This window comes from Peromyscus leucopus, chromosome 18, assembly GCF_004664715.2.
Source record: "Peromyscus leucopus breed LL Stock chromosome 18, UCI_PerLeu_2.1, whole genome shotgun sequence".
NCBI lineage: Eukaryota > Metazoa > Chordata > Mammalia > Rodentia > Cricetidae > Peromyscus > Peromyscus leucopus.
In genome coordinates, this window is record NC_051078.1 from 2,991,748 (window position 1) to 3,006,989 (window position 15,242).

Consider the following 15,242-nt stretch of genomic DNA (forward strand, 5'->3'; position numbering starts at 1 on the left):
CCTTGGCCTCCCCTAAGCCTCTCCTGGTTGACGTTCTTTCTGCTCCTCCCGCGCACTGTCTTTTCTCTAGCTCTGTCTTGGGGGTATGTCTGGGCTTCTCCTTGCCATTCTGCTCTCGACCTAGCTTTGTCCTTCCGTGTCTGTTTCTCTGTGTCTCTCGACAGCCTCTCTCCTTCCCTTCACACCTTGCTGTGGTCTCTCTGCAAATGCGCGCTCTCCCCCCTCCCCACCCATCCATTCTTTAGCTCTATTTCCATTCCGTGGTTTAGTACCCGTCCCCGGGGCATTGCAGCGACCCAACGGAACAGCTCGCAGACACCTTGGGGGCACCGCTCGGGGGCCCCCTCCCCGTCACTTCCACATTGCTGTCACCTCGCAGCGGCCTCTGTCTTCCCGCTGCAGCTGAGGTACTGGAGAGGGCGCCCGAGAGGGGAGCCACGACGCCCTGCATCTGCTCAGGAGCCCCGGGGGCCCTTGACCCCCCACTGCCACTATTAAGGGCGCTGGGTCCTGAGGCTCTGAGATGATCATGATTGCAGCAGCCAGACAGAAGTGGAGCCAGGAGCCTGGCGGCAAGCAGGCTAGCAAGCGAGACAAAGACGCCCGCGCCATCTGTTTATGCAAAGCGCTCACCACTAGGGACCCTGGTGTCCCGGTGCCTTGCCCAGGCCGGGGCACAGGGTCACGAACCCACTTCTGCCCAGGGCTCCCACTATGCCTGGGCATCCCCTCCTCCCTGGCAGCCAGAGGGGCCACGGGGCGAGCAGAAGAGGGAGGGGGCGGGGTGTTGATGTGATTGGAGAGGACGCGGCTGTTTCTTCAATAATGGATGGAGATGATGCGGACGGCGGCGAGCCGGCCGGGAAAGGAGAGAGGAATAGAAATAGGGAGAGAAAGAAGCGGGGGCGGGAGACGCAATCAGAGGCTCTCTCTCTCTCTCTCTCTCTCTCTCTCTCTCTCTCTCTCTCTCTCTCTCTCTCTCTCGTGCACGGGGACGCGCGCACACGCGGGCGCGGGCGTCACACTGTCATTCGGGTACATGCTGCCGCGCAGCTCACACCCAGGCACACGCCCACGCACTGTCACCGAGACACACACACACACACACCTGCAAGCAGAGACGCCAGAGCAGCGCTCACACACACACACACACACACACACAACACACACACACGCACACACACCACACGGCAGTGGCTCTAGAATTTCACACATACGACGCCTGCACACCGGGGCACAACCAGACTCAGAGAGCACACAGACACATGGACCTGTCAGAGCACGTTTGAAGGAACGCTCGACACACCTAGTCACCCCGGGACTTACGGAAACCATAGAAATGGGGGTAGACGCCCGGGCTGACAAAATCAGCACGCATCCAGGTACACACGGACCTGGGGCTGGGGTCTAGGCACACAGCGCGTCCTCAGACGGGCACATCCCCCCCCCCCACACCAGGGGCACAGAGACAGAGCGCCTCGCACGTGCTTTTCAAGGGGTTGCACCCAGGCAAAGGCCGGCCCGGAGCTGCCATTTGTGCCCTGCGGGGGCCGAGAGTGTGACAGAGGTCGCTGGGACAAGCCTCGTTAGCCCACATTAGCCCAGCCGCGTAATGAGGAGGTGGTGACAGGAGGTGCCTGGGGCTGTGTGTGGACTCAGAGGCCTATGCGCCCCCCCCCCGGCCCCCCAGCTTCCATCTCAGGCCTCCAGGTACAGACCTCGGGCCGTCCCTGCTGCAACAATTCCGACAGGCCCTGACAGCCCCGACTTAGCTCAGGAGAGGGGGAGCCATGGCTGGTGGGATACAGGCATCAGCCCTAGAAGATGCCCAGGAGCCCCAGCTGAGGGGAGGGGAGGGCTGAAGTCAGGGTCAGTGGTGTCCCACCTCCGGGCAGGCCGCCCAACCAGCTAAGATTTTCTTTTCTTTTCTTTCTTTCTTTTTTTTAGATAATAGTAATTAGGACCTGGAGCGGGGTGGGTGCACATTGTGTCCTGGACCCTGGCCCTTCCTCTGATCTATTTTCAATTCCGCCTGCTCCTTGGCCCAGACTTCCGACCTTTGCGGTGTGTGGCAGCGCCATCCATCACCCAGGCAGCTGCTGGCCTGTGGGAGTGGGAGGCACTGGGGGCCACACAGTGTCCCTGTCATACCTCGGCCTCTCCTGGGATTGGCCGGGGGCTCAGCTCATCCGGCAGAGTGCTGAGGGGCAGGGTATGATCCCCGGCTTCAATCAAGACACTCTTCTCCACCCCTGGGGCCCCAGCACCCCTCCTTCCAGTGAGGCGCAGCCTGTCTCCGGGCTCCTCCCGCCCCCCCCCTTCTCTCGGGCCCTTTGCTTAATTTCCTATTAACTGCTGATAAATCCAATTAAACCGCCGCTCTAATTAGGGACAGCTGCCGGCTCGGTAAGGCGAGGGAGAAGGGGGGGCACCCTGCGAGCATAGGGAGCGAACAGCCGCTCTCCCAGCTCCTCGACACCCCTACACCGACACTGCCGCCCAATGAGCCAGTAAATTGGTTTTGCTTCAGCATTTTTGGGGGGCTCTTGACAGTCCCGGGGGGGGCGGGGGGGAGCTCGGTGTGTGAGGCCCTCGGACCGCTTGATGAACACAGGCAATGGGCATCCATCCCCAGGCTTCCTGCCCTCACTTGTGCAAGGGGCCGGCTGTCCGAGTGTTCCGGCTCTCCCGAGTGACAGCCAAGGGCAAAGGGAACGAGGAGCGGAGCCCGGCTTCTGCTCTGTGTGCGCTGTGTGCTTCCCGACCCCTGGTACACCTCATCTTTCTGCCGGGAGGGGAGGGGAGGGGAGGGGAGGGGAGCCCGTCCCGGGGCCCTCCTCTCCCCAGACCAGCTGAGCCTCTGCCCTCCCCCCTCCTCCAGCAGCAGATGGTGCCCGGGCTCCCGCTGCCAACCTTGCTAGGCGGTGCCAACCTCGGTCCTGGCAGACAACCCGCAGACTAAGGAGAGGCGCTTCTGGCTGGCCAGGCCGGCCCTCCCCCACCCGCCCTCAAACCCAGGACCCCTCCGCCTGCCCGGCTCCAGCGACCACCCCGGGCTGCCTTCCCCGTGGCCGGCCGGCCGGCTCCTAGGTCCCCAAACTCCTCGCCTGCCTCCTCCCGCTCCCTCCTGCACACCTTCCCGCTCCTCGCCACCTGCCGCCCTGACCGGGGCCGGCGCATTTGCATATTTGCATATGCAAATAATAACATTTGCATACGGCGCGCCGCAGGGGGGGGCGGTCGGCCGGGCGTCCTCCGCTCCGTACCTGTCGGGGAGGCGCGGGGGCAGGGGCCGCGCGGGAGGGCTCAGCCCCCCGGCCTGGCTCGCTGCGCTCCCGGAGGACCGGAGGGAGCGTTGCCATGGAGACGGCACGCACCCCGCCCCCCCCTCCCAGGCCTAGGGTCTCCGGTTCTCTCCCCTCATCCCCTCCCCATCCCTCTCTCCAGCTGAGATCTCGCATCGCCCCCTGGCGGCCGCGCTGGGCGCCGAGCCAGGCTCTGAGCCGCCAGGGCGACAGGGCCAGGAACCTAGCGGGGTGTAGGGGGGGGACGACCCGGCCCTGCCACGCTCTTCTCCCGGCCGCAGGGGCGCGGGGTGGCCTTCCGGCCCGGCCTTTCTCCTCCTAGGCCAGCGAGTGCAAGCCTGCCCACTCCCACCAGCCGTGACCTGGCCGTAGGAGATGGGGCGGCCCGGGGTGGGGGGGACACGGACGGTCTTCCTCGCTCCGCCGCAGGCCTTCTCTTCATCCGCAGTTAAAAAGACAAACTTCTCCAACTTTTGTCAAAACTTTAATAGATTCGCAGCCTCTGACCGACAGTTGCACCCCCGCCCCCCAGCCCTTGGATGGGCCCCGAGGGTGGGTCTTCCTGGTGCCGCCCGCTCTGCGCCCCGGGTATCCCAAGCCCCGGGCAGGCGGAGAGGGGTGGGGGGCAGCCCCTCCCCAGAGACGTCACCGTGCTCCCGCAGGCCTCTCCGGCCCTCCTCCTCCTCCTCCAGCGGTCCAGCACCACCCCCCTCCCGAGCCCGCACTGGGCCCCGCCCAGAACCAGGCCGGGGTGTCTCCGGCCCGCGGGCGCCACCACACCTAAATCTCCTCCAGGAAGTCGGTGGGGAACAGCCCCACCTTGCGGCCGGTGTAGACCTTGACATAGCCGCCAGCTTCGTCTCCTTTCTGCACGACGATCTGGGGAGTTCAAGGATGGGGGAGCAGGCGCTGAATTCAAGACCGGCGGGAGCAGGGAAGCCGGGGAGCTTTTGCACGGATGCGTTCGCGTCTCCCAGGCGTGTGGAAGCGGGGAGGCGCGACCAGGCCTGGGAGCAGTGGGTTCGAGCACCCGAGCTACCTGGTCTTTCTTCAGGGTGATCTGCCCAATCTCGCGGTTGCCCACAAAGGATCTGGTGACGCGGTGCACACGTTCCCCAGCCCGGACCCGAATGATGAAGTTCGGGGGGAAGAATCCGACCTTCTCTCCGATTTTCCCCTAGAGAGCGGAGTAGGTAGGCTGCCGATCTCGGGTTCTGGACCCTCCCCACGGCCCACCTTAGCTCCAGCCGCTCATCTCACCCGCCACCACTCCTCGTTGGAGTCATCGATGACCGTGATCTTCTCCCCCGGCCTGGGACAGGAAGGAGGGGAGCGCTCTGTGATTTACACGCACACACCAGTCCCGGGCGGTGCTGCAGGCGCGGCTGCAGAACAGAAGCCCAGGGCACCTGCCCTTTTCCATTCCCACAGAGAGCGCATGCAGCTCTCGCTCCTCCGTGCTCCCCACACTCCCGCCTCCCTGGAGGGCTTCTCACGGGAAATCCAGATCATCCTTCTCCAAGGCTTTGAACCGATAGAGAGCCACAAAGTAATGAGATTGCTGGAAGCCAGGCTGCTTGTGCTGGGGGGGGAAGGGGAGAAGAAAGAGAGGGATGAGTTTCTCCTTTACCAGCTCTTCCAGGAAGGGAGTGCATTGGCTTCTGTGTGTCTGCCTCGGTGTGATGAAGAGGGGGTGGAGGGCGATGGGAAGATGAGGGCCGGGGTTCCACAGGAAGAAAAGTCTTACTCTGTCATCGGGTGTTTTCTTCTCGGCCTTCTTGTCTCCTTCCGCACTGTTTCCTTGGATGGGAAATACAGACCGATGGCTTCTGCCCGTGCAGGGCACCCATCACCCCCTTCCCCTTGGGCTGGAGGACGTTCACCCTGGGCCCAGCCTTTCCCTCTCCACCCTTGACTACACTGACCCCATCCCCTCTCTGTGGATGGCGAGGGGTGGCACTCACTCACCATCCGGGGACTTGCCTTCCTCTGGCCTGGCTGACTCTGGTTCCTCCTCCATCATGGCTGCCAGAGGCTGGAGGGGACACCAGAGTTAGAGGGATGCTGTCTTTGGAAACTGTTTCCCCTGCTTCTCCGGGCAGGCCAGAGAGTTGTAGAACACCAGTATCTCAGCACTAGAGGAACACTTGGAGAAAACAGGAGTCCCACCACTGCCTAACGCAGGAGTTTCCTCTGGTGTAGGCTACATGCTGCGCTGTGCCTGAACACAGCTGATGACAGGCAGCTCACTACCTCACAATGTAACCACGTGATTTTCTTTTTCTTTTCCAACTCCTCTTATTAAGCTATATCAGCTTCCCTCTTACCTTTAGTTATTTGTCTTGATTTGCCTTCTTGGGGCTTTAAATGTGAAACAAACATGGTCTCTAAATATCTAAGGACAGCAGACAAATCCTTTCTGGCTTCTCTTCTCCACTTTAGTCCCTGCAAATCACCTCTGTGATCCAGATTTCAGGCCCTTCATTATACTGTCTGATTAAAAATACTCCAATGTATAAGACAGGGCATTTTTTTGGGGGGGGGGACACAGTGTTCTCTCTCCCTCCCTCCCTCCCTCCCTCCCTCTCTCTCTCTCCCTCTCCCTCCCTCTCCCTCCCCCCCCCCTCTCTGTTGTTTTGAGGCAGTCTCAGGCAGCCAGCTGTTCTCAAACTCCTTATGTGGCCAGAATGACCTTGAATTCCTGCTCTTCTGGCCTCTAGCTCCCACATGCTAGGATTACAGGCATGACCACTTTACCTGTCTGGCAACATAGTTTTCAGTTTCCTTTTAAGAACAGAACCTAAGAATATGGATGTTTTTCCTGAAACAGCCTTGAAAATCATAGTTCAATTGACTGAAATTTGTCATCCATACCCAAGCTTTATGTCAACTACTTTGAGATCAGATCTCTAGTTTTGTTTCCAGAAAGTTTTTTTCCCACAATGTTCTCTTATGAATTTTCAAATTATTATTATTATTAATTATTTTCAAGACAGAGTTTCTCTGTGTAACGGTCCTGGCTGTCCTGGAACTCACTCTGTAGACCAGGCTGGCCTCAAACTCACAGAGATCCGCCTGCCTCTGCCTCCCCAGTGCTGGGATTTAAGGTTTGGGCCACCACCACCCAGTTGAACTTTCAAATTGTTAAAGCCAGACAAGGCTGTGCATGCCTCCAATTCAGCACCAGGATGCTGAAGTAGGAGGATTGAGAACTCAGGGACAGACTGAGCTGTAGAGCAAGTTACACGAAGTCTGTGCTACATAGCAGAATGGAACAGAATATGTGTCAGAGATGTGGTTCACTTGGTGGGTTGCTCGCCTAGCATGAAGAAGTCCTGGTTTTGATCCCTACCATCACATAGAGCAGGTGTGATGACAAGTATCAGTTACCCAGTACCTAGGAAGTGGAGGCAGGAGGATCAATGTTCAAGATCACCCTGATGCTGGCTTAGGCCACCTGAGACCCTGTCTCCATAATCGGGGGTGGGGCTTGCTGGAGAGTGGTGAAGAGCACTGGCTGCTCTGAGATTTTGTTTATTGTTATTTTATGAGTGCATGCCTGGTGCCCACAGAGACCCCAGAACGGGAGTCGCTTTAATTAACATCATAAGGTTGTCCAGGGAGGAATTAGTCGCTTGTCCAGGCCAACCCACTTCTGGCCTTGCCGACCTTGTATCTCTATTGTGAAAGACAAGGAGACTGCCCTTGCCCAGGAGCAGCTCTGTGCCTCTGTTTCATCTACAAGGTGAACAGGTCACACCAGATGACCTTCAAGGACACCTGCTGGCTCCAGAATTCTCTAGTTACTTGGAATGACAAATTCTCTTCCCCAAATGCAAAATGCACAGATCTTGTCCCCGTTGCCCACAGTGCCAGGCCAGAAACTTAAGCCTTCTGTGGTACTTGACCGCCAATTTTGGAAGGGAGTTGAGGAATCACGTTCTGTGGCTGGAGTGAGTTTGTTTTTCAATGTGGGGTGTTAAATCAGGATGGATGCCTTACACACACATACTAGGCAAGCACTCCACCACAGAACTATATTCTCAGTCCTATGGCAGGATTCTTTTTTTTTTTTTTTTTTTTCTGGTGAGGTGCATAAAATGCTTTAAAAAAAAATTCTACAGTTTCACACAGTAATGTTTTTCTGCTTGGTTATGCTGCACCATCTGGGGGCAGAGGATCCATAGCTTCTATTAGTTTCCCCAAGGGGGAAATGACCTGCCCCATGGAGCTCCTGCCACGGGCCTCTGCAGCGGCGACATGGGCTGCTCACATTTTTCTTTTCTTTTTTTGGTTTTTCGAGACAGGGTTTCTCTGCGTAGCTTTGCACCTTTCCTGGAACTCACTTGGTAGCCCAGGCTGGCCTCGAACTCACAGAGATCCGCCTAGCTCTGCCTCCCGAGTGCCAGGGTTGATTCGGCTGATCTGGCTGGCTAGGCGGGTGTCCCCTTCCTCCCTCACCGCTCCATGTGCGTCCCTCCCAAAGCTGCGCGCTCGGTTGGTTGGTCGAAGAGGACCCCGAATAGAGGAGGACCGGTCTTCGGTCAAGGGTATACAAGTAGCTGGGCTCCCCTGCTAGAACCTCCAAACAAGCTCACATTTTTCTTATCTGCCTGTCCCTTCTTCCGTTCCTTGTTCGCCATGATCACCCCGACGCGCAGGGTCTCAAACACAGGGTCGTTGCGATTGGCGGCGGCTGGTGGGGTGGGAGGAGAGAGAGTCGATTACTGGGAAGGCCTGCCGAGGAGGGCTTGGAGGGAGAGCCCTTTCCAAGGACCCAGGGGAGTCGGTGGATCCATCCGCTCCGGGACTTGTTGGGGAGTGGAGATGGAGAGAAGAGGGAAGGCCAGCTGCGGGATACCTAGGCCACCGGTCTAGAAGGGCTCTAACCACCCCTCGGAATGCCCTGTGATGGGACTCCTCCCGGTCCAGTGCTATGCTGGCTTCTGTTCTGCTGAGTGGCATGTGGGCGAGCCGGGTGCCACCACCAACCAGCACATTCTTTTGAACTCATACTCTTTGTGGGGTTTAGCTTCCCGGCCAAACCCATTTGAACAAATTTTCAGCGGATACACGTGTTTTCCTTTTTGAGACAGTTTCACTCTGTAGCCCTGGCTGTAGATGGACATCAGGGAGACCCGCCTGCCTCTGCCTCCTGAGTGCTGGGATTCAAGGCGTGCGCCAACACGGCGATCTCCATGGATACACTTTGAAGAGTTGCCACATTAGGAACTTGTCCAGGGGGGTATCTGTAGCTCATGGGCCGGCCCTGAGTATGGGTGACACTCTGTAACAGGGCGAAAACAGGCCAGAAGCCTTGCTCTTGCTTAGAAATGGTTTGAAAGGAACAGACTATGGTTTCATCCTTATCTCTACCTCCGGCTATTTGTGCTCCTTGCTCACTCACGTCTCTCTCGGCTATAAACCAAAGACTAGTCGGTGCATCCAAAAATGGCTGTAAAAATACTAGGCTGAGAAGGAACTACGGAAACAGAGTGATCCCATTTCAGACTTGACTTTCCAAGAGGTGGTGTGGAGTAGTCTCTGAGACCCGCCCACTCCCTCCGGTCCCGGGTGGGCACTTACAGACACAAGCATACTGCTGGTTGCTGTACAGCGGGGAGCTATAGGCACGACGGAAGCCGGGAGGCTGTAGGATGGGATGGGGAAAGCATCAGAGGGAGCAAGGTAGGTCCAGAATCCCCTCCCCCACGAGTACTCAGCCCTGCTCAGAGTAAGGGGTGGGCTGAGAAAGAGACAACCGGGAAACGTATGGCTTTAGGGGCCAGCAAGTCCCTGATGGCCTGGGTCTCCTCTTCCACGTTCTTGCTCCCCAGAGCAAGCCTTGTTACTCACGATCTTGCCGAAGCATCTCTGCATCTCCACGTAGGACTGGCAATGTTCATGGATGTTGGTTTTGCAGTTCTTACAGCGGAGCCCAAATTTGTTATTGACTTGAAGGGAAGAACATTTGTGTAAGGTTCTCGCTTCCCGTCTTCCTTTGGACCACCGCGGCTACTTCAGCTCTGAAGGGCCTGCCCTCCTCTGGCACCCTACGCTGCCATCTCAGTCTTTTCACAGGGTGAACCTTGCCAGTGTGTCTGTGCCAGACACAGCTTTGCTAAGCCCTCCCCCCCCCCCAAGCCTTCCATCTCGCGGTCTCTAGTCCCTTCAAGACTCACGCACAATCATCCGGGCACAGACATCACAGAACTTGGGCTTCTTGAAGAAGTGGTCTTTGAATTTGTGGGGCTTATCATTGACAAGCTTAGGAGGTTCTGGGGGTGGTTCCTCCTCCTCCTCCTCTTCCTCCTCTTCCTCATAGATATAGTAGATGGGCCCACCCCCGGCCCCCACCGCCTCTCCGTTGGCCTGGGGCTCTGGGGGAGGTTCCATCTCTGTTGTCTCTGGAGAGCCCTTCTTGAATAACTGCTTCAGGCGTTGTAGCTGGGGGGGGGGTGCAGGAAACTCAATGTTAAATGATGTCACTTGTTCATTTTTCTATCGTGGGAAAGCAATGTCCCTGGACTTGTGGATTGGGGCTGCAGGTGTCGGGCTAGCCCGGTAACAAACGAGCCACACACAAGTGGGATCTACTCAGTTTTCTTTACACGTTGTCAAGGCTTCCCAGCCCCTCCGACACCCCTGCCCCCAGTGACCAAGGGTCCAGACTCACCCCACTTTGTGGAGTCTCTGATGGGAAAGGGGGTCTAGGGGATTCCGGTGCCTCCTTCTCTGTCATCCTGCAAGAGGTTGGAGCCCACTGAGAGCTGATCCCTGACGGCCTGCAGGCAGTGGGGTGACCCTCCAAGGGAGGCTTCGGGAGACCCTTGGTTCAACAGCCTTTGGTAGAGTCTGTGAACAGATTCTATAGAGGTCCAGAAAAAAATGTCCAACAGACGGAAGACGTCTCAACCAGTTCCTTAAACTGATTCTTGTCTTTCCATGTCAAGGAGCAGCCCCAGAGTCTACAAATCCAATGTTGCTCAAGGCTGTTGGCTTCTGGGTTCTCCTATGGCAGTGGGTTCTCAACCTTCCTAACGCTGCGACCCTTTAACAGTTCCTCGTGTTGTGCTGACCCCCAACCATCAAATACTTCATAGCTACTTCATAACTGTAATTGTGCTACTGTTCTGAGTCGTCATGTGAATATCTGATATGCAGGAGATCTGACATGCGACCACTCACACGTTGAGAACCACAGTCCTACACATACTCTTGACTGATGCAATACACACCTTCTCATGGCTTCAGGAGGTGTTCTTGTCTACACGGATGAAGGTGCGTCCTGAGATCTGCCCTCCCCTGCCTGGCTCCCTCGCTCCTGAGCCTTGGGGACCTTGCGCCTAGTTCTGTCCTGGCCTGCCTCAGGTCTCTGCTATTTTGGTTTTCAGAGTAATACGAGCCTTCCCTTCCCTTACTACTCCATTCTCTGGAACCCCCCACCCCTCACCCCCTCTCCAGTCTTGACTCATCCTGAAGTAGGACGATTTCACTTGGACAGTTCACACTACTCACAGATAAGGAGAGAAAGGAAGAAGCCGAACAGACTCGGGGAATGAAACGATGAGGAAGAGACGACTTACTTTTGAGACTCCCTGAGTCAGATCAGTGTGGGAAGAGGGAGCCCCTAAGACCTTGACGGTGGTGCTGGGGGAGGGCTAGTCCTCCTCCTCCAGGGCTAAGCCCCCCCGTACCTTCCTTCTGGACTCACACAGCTACTCAGTACTGGGAGGCCTCCGAGCCTCTCACTGTGGTGGCCGGGCTGTAGTGACAGGACTGGAGGACCGGGGACAGCTGAGAGGACAGCTGACGGGCAGAAATTGGAACCAGGAGGTCTGGGGCAGGGAGGGCTGGCCCCTGACTCCTCCCACACACCCCCCAGCTGCTCTTCTGAGTTTCCACTGAGCAGGTCAGCTCCTCAGCAAGGGGCATTTCCTACCTAACACCGCAGTACCCTCCCCACTCTAAGTCCCAGGGATCGAACCCGGGGCTTTTGCCATGCTAACCATGTTTCCGACCAGCAAGCTAAAACCCTACAGGAAAGGGCTTCTGTTCCCCATACTCACTCACGTGATTTTAGATGTCTGACCGTGAAGTCAGGATGACTTCCTCATACTCTCCCCTTAATGCTAACCACCTTTCCAGTTCTACCCTCCTGGGCTCACTTCCTCACTTTCTCGGGTTTTGTTTCCTTTTTTTTTTTTGGGGGGGGGGAGACTTGTTTTTTTGAGACAGGGTTTCTCTGTGTAGCCCTGGCTGTCCCAGAACTTGCTCTTGTAGACCAGGCTGGCCTCGAACTCGGAAATCTACGATTAAAGGTGTGCACCTCCGTGCCTGGCTGACCCCAAAAGTTTAGGCCAGGCGAGGGCTGGGAGCTGAGGGTGTGACGCAGAATTCGGTCAGCCATGCGAGACTGCTTTCTCATCTCCAGCTGAGCAGAGTGTGTAGTGCTTGCTACTTGACTCCTTTCTCAAGTGCACAAGGGTGCCTTTCTCCTTTGTCCTCTAAAAGTCTATCCTTAAGGAAAAGAGAATATCCGAGTTACTGAAAAACACCGTGGGTGGTCAAACCCAAAAGCTATGGGGCTGGAGAGATGCACAGCTTTTCACCGAGGACCTGGGTCAGTGCCCAGCACCCACACACGGGCTGTCTGTAACTCCAGTTCCAGAGGCTCCACACCCTCTTCCGACCTCTGTAGGCATCAGGCACAGACACAGCACACATACATACATGCAGGCAAAAACACTTATACATATAAAAACAAATCTCAAAAAAAAAAAAAAAACAAAACCAGTTGGCACCAGAGGTCTAAGGAGCAGATGAAAGTTTAGCCGCCCTTGGCAATGTTCCAGCTGCCGATAGTCCTGAGTGTGTGTGAGTGCAGGAGTGTGGCCTGAGGACAATGCTTGCAGTCGGTTCTCTCCTGCCCCCTGGTGGGGTCCAGGGACTGAAGTCCACTGACCTTGCACACAAGCACCTCTGCTGCTCTGAACCCACCTCACCAGCCCACAGCGGCCTTCTACAATGAGGCTCATTTACCTTTTAGACTACATGTGGTGCATTTATTGGTGCATGTCCCTAACGTGAGTGGTGACTGAAGGATGCTCACCCAGGGTTGCTCTTTGTCCTGGCATCAACCCCGGGTTGCTAGGCTTGGCAGTATGTACCCACTGGGCCATGGTGGGGCCGTACAGCGGGTTTTTATCATCTGTAAATGTTCCCTTCCCCCATGAGAACTGTATACTTTATAAGTTAAAAACAGCCAAGCCTTATACTTTTAACCTTTATTTTATTTTTCAGTCAGGGTTTCTCTGTGTACCCCTGGCTGTCCTGAAACTCACTTTGTAGACCAGGCTGGCCTCAAACTCAGAGATCCACCTGCCTCTGCCTCCCGAGTGCTGGGATTAAAGGTGTGCACCACCACTTGGCAGTTTTAATCATTTTAATTGCAATTCCATCTCTCAAATCTGATAGTCCAGCGTAGGAACTGAAAGGCCAAGGGGGTGGCCATTCTCAGAGATACAGCTTTCTCTATTCTAAGGGTATCACATGGCTGCAAGATATTGGAGGACAGCCAAGGCAAGGTTGTAATTGAGTGTGGGTTTTGTTTTTTGTGTTTTCGGAAAATCTCTATGTAGCTCTGGTTGTTCTGGAACTTGCTATGTTCAGGATGGTCTTGAATGTAAGAGTTTTGCCTGTTTGGTTTCTGAGCACTGTGATTAAAAGAAGGTATGCTCCACCATGCTGAATCCCAGAGTCCTGCCTCTGCACAAGACACACACGCACGCACGCCCACACACAGACACACATGTACACACACAGGAAAACGGAGTGCTGGAGGCTCAGCGAACTCTTGTGTCCCTGCTGCCAGGCTGTGGCACTGAGAAGGCTGAAGACCCTCCAGTCAACTCCACGGCGCACGCGGTGACTCTGGTCTTCAGTTCTGTCGGCTGCATGGGGCAGGTAAGCGTGCTACCCTGACAGGGCTCGGCACTGCAAGTTCAGCTGGTTTTGCTGGAAGTGACATCCACATGTTCCTGCCAGGAACCAATCCTCTGCTCTTAGGATGAAGGTGCAGCTTCTGCATCCCTGAAGGGTGTTTCAGAAGACTAGATGGACAGAAACGAGGCCAGCATCTCGACCCAGTTCTGGACCATCTCACCCAGCTCAGTAGCAAGGATATAATGAGTAGCAGAATTAATGGGCAAGAAGGAACCTCTCACATGGATACAAAGGCCCAGAGCTGAGGAGCAGTGTGCTTGATGAAGAGCAGTGTGCATCTGAGAAGCACAGACCCAGCCATCTCTAAGAGTGTGCACAGGGAAGAGGAGGGGCCAGAAGGAAGAGGTTAGGAGAATCTATGTGCACACCCTAGGGAAATCATCCTAACCTACAACAGACCCTTCCAGCGGCTGTGGAACTGGACCTGCTCAGAGCCTGAAACCCGACCCACACCAGTCGTCCTCAGAGAACAATGAGTGATGTCCAGTGACAGGTTTTTGCTTTTTTATATTTATAAACAAAACCAACCTCCCCCCATTAACTCCCCGAACAAACAAAAAACCAGATTAAATAAAATGTACAGTGAATACACCCAGCAAACATCTGTATGTGCAATTGAATACTGTGTCTGTTACTGTGGCACAAACCTCAAACAAACAATATACAGTGTTCTGGGGAAGGAGGGGGGTCCCAAGTTTTAACTCTGTGGGGTGTGGGGAGACAAGATGGGGAAGAGAGGGGGAAATCAATGTACTTTTCTTAATTCTGTCCATATAAATATATTCATGAAGACCGGAGAGGAGGGAGACTGGGATGGTGAGGAGATGGGAGAAGAGGGGATGTGGGACCCTCTCAATCCTACCTGACCAAAAAATATGAAAGAAATTAATTCCATGGTGGGAGAAGAGATAAAAAAAAAAGGTAGAAGAGGATGGGAAGGAGAGGAGGACAGAAGGGGACCAACAGGGAAAAGTGGGACCCCTGGCCGGGAGTCCCAGGCCGGTGTGGGAATCTGTCTGCTTCTCTCTCCAGCCGTGAGGTGGCAGGCTCTGCCCAGTCATCTGCCCCCCTGCCCCCCCTCCTGTGCCCGCCCTCCCTCCTGCATTCATTGGGAGCTCGCTCGCTCCAGGATCCTCAGGTCGTAGTTCTTTTTGGCCACTCGAAGTTTGAAGCGACTCACAGAGTTGTTGAGGCGAAGGGAGGCATTCTGGGCGGCCAAGGGGCTGGGGAACACAGCCACTATGGTGTACAAAGCAGCGAGGTCCGAGTGGCGGCCATTCTCCCCCGGCCCACTGTTATCACCGCCGCCTGCACCAGGCAGCCCCTGAGCATCCTTAAGCCACTGGATCTTGGCACCAGACATGGCGAGCTGGGTGAAGAGTTTGTCCGCCTCTGTACGGGTGATTCCTTCAGGGAGGTCTGTCACCTCCAGCACCCTTCCCAGCACTGAAAGGGGAGGAGAGATGAGAGACCCTGAGCAAGGCTCACAGTGCCTGGCAGTCATCGAGCAAGCCTGTACACAAAGCCCTCCAAAGCCTTCCCTTCCCCAGTCAGCCCCCCATCAACCTAACATCCCCACGGAGACTCGATGTGGGGGCTGGGGCGGCCAGGGAGACGAGGAACCCTCCTCTCTCCAACCCCAACACAAAGTGACCAAGACTGAGAAGTAGGGCTGTAAGGGCAGGTTCTCAGTCATTCCTGATACACCACTCAGTGGCCCGACCTGAACACAACCCACAGCTCCTCCCACCCAGAGGCTGGGCCAGAGACTTCCTGTCCCTTCCTTTCCTCGTTTAGGCAGCAGCTGCAGACCTGGCATGGCAGGCCTGGGAGAAAGCTGCTCTCCCACCCGCCTCAGGTCTGGGATGACAGAAGGACTGTCAGGCTAGGGGACGGCTTCGGGAGGGCCACCACTGCCATCACCACGCTGCA

The 15,242-nt window shown here is 56.1% G+C and overlaps 2 protein-coding genes across 21 annotated transcripts in view; both read right to left on the bottom strand.

Moving 5' to 3' along the window:
* Window positions 1-3,772: 3,772 nt before the first annotated feature.
* Window positions 3,773-11,545, bottom strand: Stac3 (SH3 and cysteine rich domain 3). 5 transcript variants are annotated; one of them, XM_037196693.1, is made up of 12 exons: window positions 11,020-11,543; window positions 9,982-10,048; window positions 9,488-9,752; window positions 9,162-9,259; window positions 8,892-8,955; window positions 7,904-8,001; window positions 5,274-5,340; window positions 5,053-5,105; window positions 4,802-4,887; window positions 4,566-4,617; window positions 4,345-4,482; window positions 3,773-4,184 (listed from the first exon to the last, which is right to left on the bottom strand). In XM_037196693.1, exons 2-12 carry the CDS (start codon window positions 10,045-10,047, stop codon window positions 4,086-4,088), a joined length of 1,086 nt encoding a protein of 361 aa, XP_037052588.1. In that variant the 5' UTR covers window position 10,048; window positions 11,020-11,543; the 3' UTR covers window positions 3,773-4,085. The 5 variants fall into 5 exon arrangements, with proteins under 5 accessions (XP_037052588.1, XP_037052586.1, XP_037052587.1 ...); XM_037196691.1 differs by having other exon boundaries at window positions 11,003-11,543; XM_037196692.1 differs by having other exon boundaries at window positions 10,892-11,543.
* Window positions 11,546-13,792: 2,247 nt separating this feature from the next.
* The window catches only part of R3hdm2 (R3H domain containing 2), a 119,602-nt gene continuing 118,152 nt past the window's right edge, over window positions 13,793-15,242 (bottom strand). For all 16 annotated transcript variants that reach the window (XM_028886244.2, XM_028886241.2, XM_028886243.2 and 13 more), the window contains one exon: window positions 13,793-14,756. In XM_028886244.2, coding sequence (XP_028742077.1) covers window positions 14,416-14,756 — 341 coding nt within the window. In that variant the 3' untranslated portion in view covers window positions 13,793-14,415. The remainder of the gene's footprint in view (window positions 14,757-15,242) is intronic.